The 9485-nt window shown below is 36.1% G+C and overlaps 1 protein-coding gene across 1 annotated transcript; it reads right to left on the bottom strand.

Annotated features, from left to right (window-relative positions):
- Positions 1–305: 305 nt before the first annotated feature.
- On the bottom strand, positions 306–2243 carry LOC145980169 (zinc finger MYM-type protein 1-like). Its single transcript, XM_083113206.1, has one exon. The coding sequence runs from the start codon at positions 2241–2243 to the stop codon at positions 306–308; it is 1938 nt and encodes a 645-aa protein (XP_082969332.1).
- Positions 2244–9485: the final 7242 nt, after the last annotated feature.

The following is a 9485-nucleotide window of genomic DNA, read 5'->3' as shown; positions in this document are numbered from 1 at the left end:
TATAAAAACTTTATATGCACTCTGACTACTTGGGTATTAGTATTAAGAAAGCGGATATTATTTTGAAACACCCTGTAGCATAGCGCCTGCTATGATGGGTAGTGCCAACGTGATCGAGAAATCGAAAAAATCTCCGTTAGCATATCAATGACAGGAATCTAGTGAAATAGTAATTTTAAATGGAATTTTGTTTAATAGAATTTACATGCAGACAAAATATCAATTTTCTAAACAATAGTAACAATCTGAAATGCTTTACTCACCGAGATCCAGAGAGGAAAAGGCCTGCATTCCTCGCGAGACAGTCAGCAAGAGCGATAGATGAAGTCCATCCTGCGTTCCTTTTTGTTTGCGAATAAATCTATCACTTTCTTGTTAAAATTGTCTATGTTGTTCACAAAACTTTTCTCGCAAGAGAGCATGCCCAACGACGCGAGTCTTTCTTCTTTCATTGTGTTGCGTAGAAATGTTTTTATTCTCTTCATCATCGAAAAGCACCTTTCTGCTTCTGACGATGACATTGGCATTGTTATTAGCAATTTGAGCACTTTAGTGGTTTCTTGAAATGTATCACATAACTCTTCGTTCATGATGAGAGAAAGGAACGGAACAGCGCCAGACACCGCTCTCAATTCTGGTCGGGAGTAGCATACTTGGAGTTCACTTTTTAGTCTTTTGTCTTCTAAGAACGGGTACGCTTTGGTCAATTCTTTTAGGTGCCCATCGGGGAAGTGTTTTAAATGGTGTTCAAATTCCTGCACATCGAACAAATTTGCCGCCGCAAGGTGTGTCGTGAACTGAAATCTTGTTTTCATTTCGGACAAAATGGTATCGCATACTTCCAGTGCTTCTCTTCTCTTGTTGTCAGAATGTACTGTCCTCTGTCTTTTGGGTGCACTTTCATCACCACCAGTTTCCAGTTTAACAGAATCAATTACATTATCAATCTGCTGCCGCACTGCCTGTATGCATGTTTCGAAGTTTTGTAAACACTGGCGAGCTTTTAATGAATCTACGTTCCTCCTTTGCAGTTGGCTGAAGATTATTTCTACGTGTGGCATAATGTGATGGAAGAAAGTCAACCAAAACACGAAGTTCGCTTCGCGCAGCAGCAGCTTGTAGGATGAGGCTTGGGTGAGGGTGGCTTGCAGAGTTATGTCATCGCGGTTCTGAATTGTGTCCATGACGGTAATGAGGTCTTCTCTGTACTCGTGCACCGTGTTCGCTCCGCGAGAATGAAAGTTCCATCGCGTCTGAGATGCCCGAGGCAACCTCCTGTGAACGATCTCGTCCAGAATTGCCGTTCTCTGCGAAGAACTGGAGAAAAACGAACAAATCGAAGACAGATTAGCGAAAAAGATTCGCACGTCCCTATTGATGGAAGCTGCCTTTGACATCACTAAATTCATTTGGTGTGCATAGCAATGGATGTAATTTGCAAAGGGATACTTATCTTTTATTTGCCTTTGCACTCCATTGATGCGCCCGCTCATTACCGATGCTCCGTCGTAACTTTGTGCGATCAATAAAGGTGAATTATTTCTTATAATTGACTCAAGTTCTTGAAGGATGCATTTCGAAATAGCATTTGCATCGTGTCCACCTGGATTCATGAATTTCCAAAATCTTTCGACAGGCTTTCCTCCAACTATGTAACGCAGTACAATAACAAATTGATATTGGTTAGACACATCGGTGGTTTCGTCAGCAATAATCGCTATGTAATCTGCACCTTTAATCTCTTCACGAACTTCGTTATGATACACTTCCAGCATGCACTGAAGCAGTTCGTTCTGTATTGTTTTCGAAGTGTATTTAGCAGCGTAGGAACTATACTGAGCTCTATCAAGGTGATCTTTCAAATCTTTATCTAATTCGGAACTGAAGTGAATTAACTCCCGAAAAATGCCTTTATTTTCCGATTGCTCTCTCTCATCATGACCCCTCAAAGCCAATTCAAGAGCGCCACAGAAACGAATACAATTTATTATCAAATTCAACACATACCTGTTTCTGTCCACATGTTCATTGTGCTTCGCAATGGATTCTCTGTAATACGAACTCAGTTGAGCTTCGATATTAACTTTTCCCAACATGGATAAACTCACTACATTGTTCATGTGTTCTGTTGATTTTTCATGAGCTTTCATTTTCTCCCACACATGCACAATATCTGTAACACCCCCTTTAGTCCAGTGGAATTCCCCGCCGAAGAGTACACACGGAAAACAGAACAAGGCCATTTTCTCTTCACAGCCACATAACCACTTGTTCTTAGAATATATGCCACTATTGAATTTTCGACGCCTCTCGCCTTTACCACTCTTTTGTGTACAAGTGATGTTTAAATCTGGCGAGGGCCGGCCAAGATGCTTAACTTTTAATTTATCCTCATATGGTAACGTGGAAAACGAGGTATGTAATAACGCACTAATCTGATTCATCTTCACTCACTACCCTACCGTTTGTACATTATCGGACACCTTCCACTCCACTAAAAGAACAACAATTAGAGCCGCAAAGTCCAACACGGAAATAACGCTTTGCTTTGTTTCCAATTCCTCCACTCCAGCAAGGCACATCAACAACCAGTGTTACTAACAACTACAATATATTTAGCGCTAAAACTCCAGTAGCATCTGCTGAATAAAATGTGGATCTAAATATTGCAAAATCCAATGTAAAAAATCGAATTCTATCACCAAGTAAAGTTCATATACTAAGTTTCCTGCGTGTTTTTATTAAAAATATAAAAGTGAAAGATTCTATGGTGATGGGAATTTCGTTCGATATTTCGACTTATTTTTTCTTTACAACAGATATGTAGTATATGTTCGACGTCCAGTTGGATTTTTTTTCCAAAATAGGCAGAAAAGTAGATATTACTTTTCTCACGAATTACTTCCCCAGCGGGTCGTACAAATCAGTCAGATTTAGCGACTTATCTCTGAAGAGCAACACTGCGAAAGTTCCCTCCTTCGAGCCACGCAAAATCGGGCCCGACGGCTGGGTCTTATGACCAGAAAGGCTACCCCCCTTTCCACCGCCGCCTTGCTTTCAGCTCAGACTTCTTCAACCCTCCGCACATGTGTCAACTTCGTTAGACCACCTACAGCGCCTTGTAGGCCAGCTCTTGGAATTAAAACTCTCTTCAGGCTCTGAAAAGCATAATAATACAACATCTTTATGAAAATTATCTCTGGATTGCTCTGTAGAGAAAATTAGTTTCAAACGAGTTATAGCCTTGAACGTGAATTTCTGGCAAAAATCAAATTTCATCCTATAGTCGAAATGTGATAACTAAAACGCTTTTTAGACCCTAAAAAGCATAATTCAACATTTTAAGGAAAATTATATTTGACTTGGTCTGTAGAGAAAATGAGTTTCAAACGAATTTTAGCATTAAACGCGAATTTCTTGAGAAATGAAGTTTTGATCCTGTAGTCGAGATGGCATAATAAAAACGTTTTTCAGGCTCTGAAAAGCATAATAATTCAACATTTGAATAGAAATCCTCTCTGGCTTGCTCTCTAGACAAAATTACTTTCAAACGAACGCGTATTTCTCGAAAATTCAAGTATTCATCCTATAGTTCGAATGTCAGAATTAAATCGATTTTCAGACTTGGAAAAGCTTAATAATATAACATTTTTATTTAAATCATCTCTGGCTTGGTCTGTACAGAAAAATAGTTTAAAACGAATATTAGCATTGAACTCAAATTTCACGAAAAATTAAGTTCTATAGTCGAAACGTCATAATGAAAACGCTTTTCAGGCTCTGAATAGCATAATAATTCAAAATTTTAAAGAAAATTATCTCTGGCTTGGTCTGCATAGAAAATGAATTTCAAGTGAATATTAGCATTGAACGCGAATTTCTCGAAAAACCAAGTTTTGATCCTATAGTCGAAATGTCATAATTAAAAAGCTTTTCAGTTTCTGAAAAACTTAATAATTCATCATTTTAATGAAAATCATATTTGGCTTGGTCTGTATAGAAAATGAATTTCAGGGTGAGTATTAGCATTGTACGCGTTTTTCTCGAGAAAATTAAGCATTCATCGTATAGTCCAAGTCTAAGAATTAAAACGCTCTTTAGGCTCTGAAATGCATAACAATATAACTTTTTATCAAAATCATCTCTGGTTTGGTCTGTATAGTAAATGAGTTTCAGGTGTGTATTAGCATTGAAAGCGAACATCCTAGGGTCGAAATGTGATAATTAAAACGCTTTGCAGGCTCTGAAAAGCATAATAAATTAACATTTTGATAGAAATCATCTTTGTCTTGGTCTGCAGACAAAGTTACATTCAAACAAATATTAGCATTGAACGGGAATTTCTCGAAAAAATCAAGTTTTGTCCCTGTAGACGAAATGTCAGAATTAAAACGCTTTTCAGACTCTGAATTGCATAATAATTCAACATTTTAAAGGAAATCATCTCTGGTTTCGTCTATAGAGAAAATGAATTTCAAACGAGGGTGAATTTTTCGAAAAATCAAATTTTGATCCTATATTCGAAAAGTCATAATTAAAACGCTTTTCAGGATCTTCTTCTTGAGGTGCTACAACTTCATGTATTGAAAGTTTTGGCCTTCTCAACAACATCTTTCCATTTTTTCCTATCCTGGATGCTCTTCGTCCAATTCTTTACTTTCATGTCTTTCAGATCTTGAATTATTTCATTTTCCCACCGTTTCTTTGGCCTGCCTATGGCTCGTATCCCAAATGGTTTCCATTTATATTTTTCTCTTACTAATCTTTCATCAAACATTCTATTTACGTGCTTAAACCATCTTAGTCTTTGTGATTTTATGAAATTTATGATATTTCCATTCCTGATTAACTTGTTGAGTTCTTCGTTGGTTTGTATTCTCCAATTTCCATCAATTTATTTCAGAGGGCCATAAATTCTTCTTAAGATTTTCCTTTCAAATATTGAGAGTTTCTGTTTACAGGAGTCTTTGAGGGTCCAAGTTTCGCATGCATATGTGGTTATGGGTCTTATTATGCTATAATAAAGTCTCAGTTTCGCAGATTTAGATATTAGTTTGCTCTTAAATAGGGCTAAGTTGGCAAAATATGCTTTATTACCTAGAATAATTCTCTCTCTAATTTCTTCTTCAATTGTGTTGTCGCCATTTACAACTGATCCAATATATTTGAAAGATCTCACTTCTTCTATTCTCTCGTCGTTTATAATTGGGTCTTGTAATCTGCTTTTACCTTTTACTCATCTGAGATATTTAGTTTTCTGCATATTAGTTGCGAGACCCATGTTCAAAGCTTCACTTTTTAGTTCTTCAAATGTTTCTATTAATGTATTTTTTGTCCTTGCTGTTATAAGGATGTCATCGGCATATGCAATACATTGTTTTAATCTTGTTGATATATTTCCTCTCGATTCCATCTGTTTCAATACAGAGTCTATCACTATACTAAACAGAGTTGCAGAAATGGGATCACCTTGCTTGACTCCACCTTCTAATTCGAATTCTTCACTCAGTTCCCTGTTAATTTTGACTCTTCCTTTATTGTTGGTTAAGGTTAACATAATTAGTCTGATTAGTTTAGATGGTACTTCATATGATTTTAAAACATCTATTATTTTGTTCCTGTGCACTGAGTCAAATGCATGGGTAAAATCTATAAACAAGTTGTGGGGCCCAATATTAAATTCATAGCTTTTTTCAAAAATCTGTCTTACTATGAATATATTATCTATAGTTGATCTGTTGGCTCGGAATCCCATTTGATATTCGTCAAGTTTGTATTCAGTGCATTCCAATAGCCTTTCATTTAGTATTATAGCAAGTATTTTATATGCAATGTTTAGGAGTGTAATTGGAATGTAATGATCACAATTGAAAATTTTTGAAAATTGCGCACACTATACCTTTATTCCATAGAGTTGGTATCATTCCATACACTTAATATCAGCTTGTGCAACTTCTGTTTCAATGTTCTCCCTCCATTTTTAATTAATTCTGGAGGGATGTTGTCTGATCCTGCAGCTTTATTTGTTTTTATATTTTGTATTATGAGGGTTATTTCGTTCCACGATGGAGGATATAGTTCTTGTTGATTATTGTCATTCTGTTCTATTGGTGCCTGCATACTTGTTGTTACATTATTATTAAGAATCTTTTTAAAGTATACCTTCCATCTATTTAGGACTAGTGCTTTTCTGAGATGATGTTACCTTCTGTATCTTTACACATCATTGGCGATACTGTTTGCCGTTGTTTAAAGGATTGTATCTTTTTGAAAAATTTTCTTGTCGCATTTTTCTTATAATTAACTTCAACTTGTCTTATTTTATCATGCAACCATTTCTTCTTCTTCTCTATACACATTTTATTAGCTTCTTTTCTTTTTAGATTATATATTTCTTGCCCTGCCCTGGTCTTTATTTGCATATCTCTCCTTCTTGCTTTGTTATTTTCTTGAATAATCCTTCTGCAATCTTCATCCCACCATTCATTTTTGGGGGTATTTCTTTCTTTTTGTATAACTTCTTTAGCTGCCTCATTTATCGCAGTCTGTATGTTACCCCAATCTTCGTTAACACCTTTGCTTTCCTGGAGATTTTTAGATTACATTTTCATGTAATACTGCTCGATATTCCTTCATTTCTGTCGGGTTTTGTAGGTTTGATTGATTCTATTTGCTTTTTGGCGAAGATTTTATCTTATACATTCAGGGATAGTCTGTTTTAGGATTACTCGCACAAATATGTGGTCAGAGTCAATATTTTAGCCTCTTAAAGATCTTACATCATTTATCAAATCCTTTTTGCTGCTGTTAATCAGGACATGGTCTATCTGATTAATAGTACTTTGGTCAGGTGATATACACGTTCCTTTATGTATTCGTTTATGCTGGAATTGGGTGCTCATAACCATCAGGGTATTCGCAGCTGCAAATTCACATAATATTTCACCATTCTAACTTGTTACATCATGTAATGTGTGCCTACCTGATATTTTACTATATATTTGTTCTTTTCCCAACTTTGCATTAAAATCTCTTAATATAATCATTATATCAGTTTTTGGAACATTGTCTCTCATATTTTGTTTTGGAAAATTAAATAATACAATAATATTTTTATTAAAATCAGTTCTGGATTGGTCTGTATAGAAAAAGAGTTTCAAGTGAGTATTAGCATTGAACCCGAATTTCTCGAAAAATCAATTTTTGATCCTATATTCGAAAAGTCATAATTAAAACGTTTTTCAGGATCTTCTTTTTGAATCGCTATAACTTCGGTATTGAAACTTTTGGCCTTCTCAACAAGATCTCTCCAATTTTTCCTATCCTTTATGCTTTTCGTCCAATTCTTTACTTTCATGTCTTTCAGATCTTGAATTACTTCATCTTCCCACCGTTTCTTTGGCCTGCCTATGGCTCGTATCCCAAGTGTTTTTTTTTTATATTTTTGTATATATTTGTATATTTTTGTTACTAATCTTTCATTAAACATTCTATTTACGTGCTTAAACCATCTTAGTCTTTGTGATTTTATGAAATTTATGATATTTTCATTCCTGATTAGTTTGTTGAGTTCTTCGTTGGTTTGTATTCTCCAATTTCCATCAATTTCTTTCAGAGGGCCATAAATTCTTCTTAAGATTTTCCTTTCAAATATTGAGAGTTTCTGTTTACAGGAGTCTTTGAGGGTCCAAGTTTCGCATGCATATGTGGTTATGGGTGTTATTATGCTATAATAAAGTCTCAGTTTCGCAGATTTAGATATTCGTTTGCTCTTATTTAGGGCTAAGTTGGCAAAATATGCTTTATTACCTAGAATAATTCTCTCTCTAATTTCTCCTTCAATTGTGTTAACGCCATTTACAACTGATCCAAGATATTTGAAAGATCTCACTTCTTCTATTCTCTCGTCGTTTATAATTAGGTCTTGTAATCTGCTTTTACCTTTTACACATCTGAGCAGGCACGTATCCAGAGGGGGGGCTTAGGGGGCTCGAGCCCCCCCCGAAAGTTTTAGGTTTACACTAGATAAAATGAGGTTAAAATAAAATGAAATAAAATAATATGACAATAATTTAAGGAGAGAAATAATTATCGAGGCAAGACGGAGAATGTTCCGTAACCCTGTTATTGATAATAGCACGTATCCAAGATGGGGCACAGGGGCTCGACCCTCTCCCCAGGAAATTTTTCAGTTTACGTTAGATAAAATTAGGTTTTTGGCTTCTTGAATAATGTGAAAATAATGTAAGGAGAGAAATAATTATCGAGGCAAGACGTAGCATGTTTTATACCCCTGTTATATTTAATAGCACGTATCCAAGGTGGAAATGAGGTGGCTCGAGCTCCCCCCCTCTGGAAATGTCTCAATTTAGACTAGATAAAATTAGATTTTTGGCGTCTTGAATAATGTGAAGATAATAAATTTATAAATCTCAGAGAAATAATTATCGAGACAAGACGGAGAGCGTTCTATAACCTTATTATTGTCAATAGCACGTATTCAAGGTGAGAATCGGGAGGCTCGAGCCCCCCTTCAGGAATTTTTTCTGTTTACATTAGATAAAATTAGGATTTTGGCTTCTTGAATAATGTGATGATGATTTGGGTTAATGAGATTTCAGAGGTAAGTGTGACAATTCATACAGTCGATTGGTGATCAGATCAGTCAGCGTCCTCTGGTTGCTTTATAAGATATAGTGATTCGAAAATGAAGACAATGACGACAGCAGAACTTCCGGGGTCTCTGTGTAGTGCTAGTTCGGTTCGAGGGCCGAAGAGATCAAGCCCCCCCCCCTCTCTCTCTCTCTCTCTAAAGTGAATATTTGAGCAGTACAGGATATTGGAGTGGTTTATTAAAACAGAAATAAGCTGCATAGATCAACTCAAAATCAAAGTTTTGAGTGATGATTTAGTTTTGCCAGAACTAAATTTCGTATATGCAATCCGAGAATTTCATGTTATAAAAAAATATTTTTGTTTAAGCCTACTGGGTTTGAAACTCATTCAAACACTTAACTACCATAAAGAGACAGCCGAAAATTTTATGAATGTCGAGAAGAGAAAGCAAGAAGATATTGCATATGTAGACATTTTAGGTGGAAATTGCAGGCTCTACCAGCACCCGAATCAGGGCTCTACCAACTGAGCCACCTAGCCACCGTTGACTTCAACCGATTTTTCGTTAAAATGTCTACATAGTACATACATGTCCTGGGTATGTCAAATCGTAAGGTGTTGCCTGTATAGTGAACAAGCACAGAAAATATAGGAGAGAGAAGAAAACTGAGGAGCATTCCCACCGGTTGAGGAGATTTTTTTTTCTGTGGTCAACACGAGCTACTACTTCGAGGTGACAATGACAGTGAATTAATAAGGGAGATTTCACACCGTGTCGAATGAAGATTAGGTTTGTGCGGCCTTTTGTGTCTCTACGGTGTGAAACGTTGCTGTTGATTGGCTCATTCCAATCGATATGTATCGCGTGT

The sequence above is a fragment of the Lepisma saccharinum genome, chromosome 27 (genome assembly GCF_977018435.1).
Source record: "Lepisma saccharinum chromosome 27, izLepSacc3.1, whole genome shotgun sequence".
In the NCBI taxonomy this organism is placed as follows: Eukaryota; Metazoa; Arthropoda; class Insecta; order Zygentoma; family Lepismatidae; genus Lepisma; species Lepisma saccharinum.
This window is presented reverse-complemented; position numbering and strand designations above follow the sequence as displayed.

Coding starts and splice junctions, on each gene's coding strand:
- LOC145980169 (XM_083113206.1), bottom strand. CDS start 2,243: ATGGCCTTGTTCTGTTTTCCGTGTGTACTCTTCGGCGGGGAATTCCAC.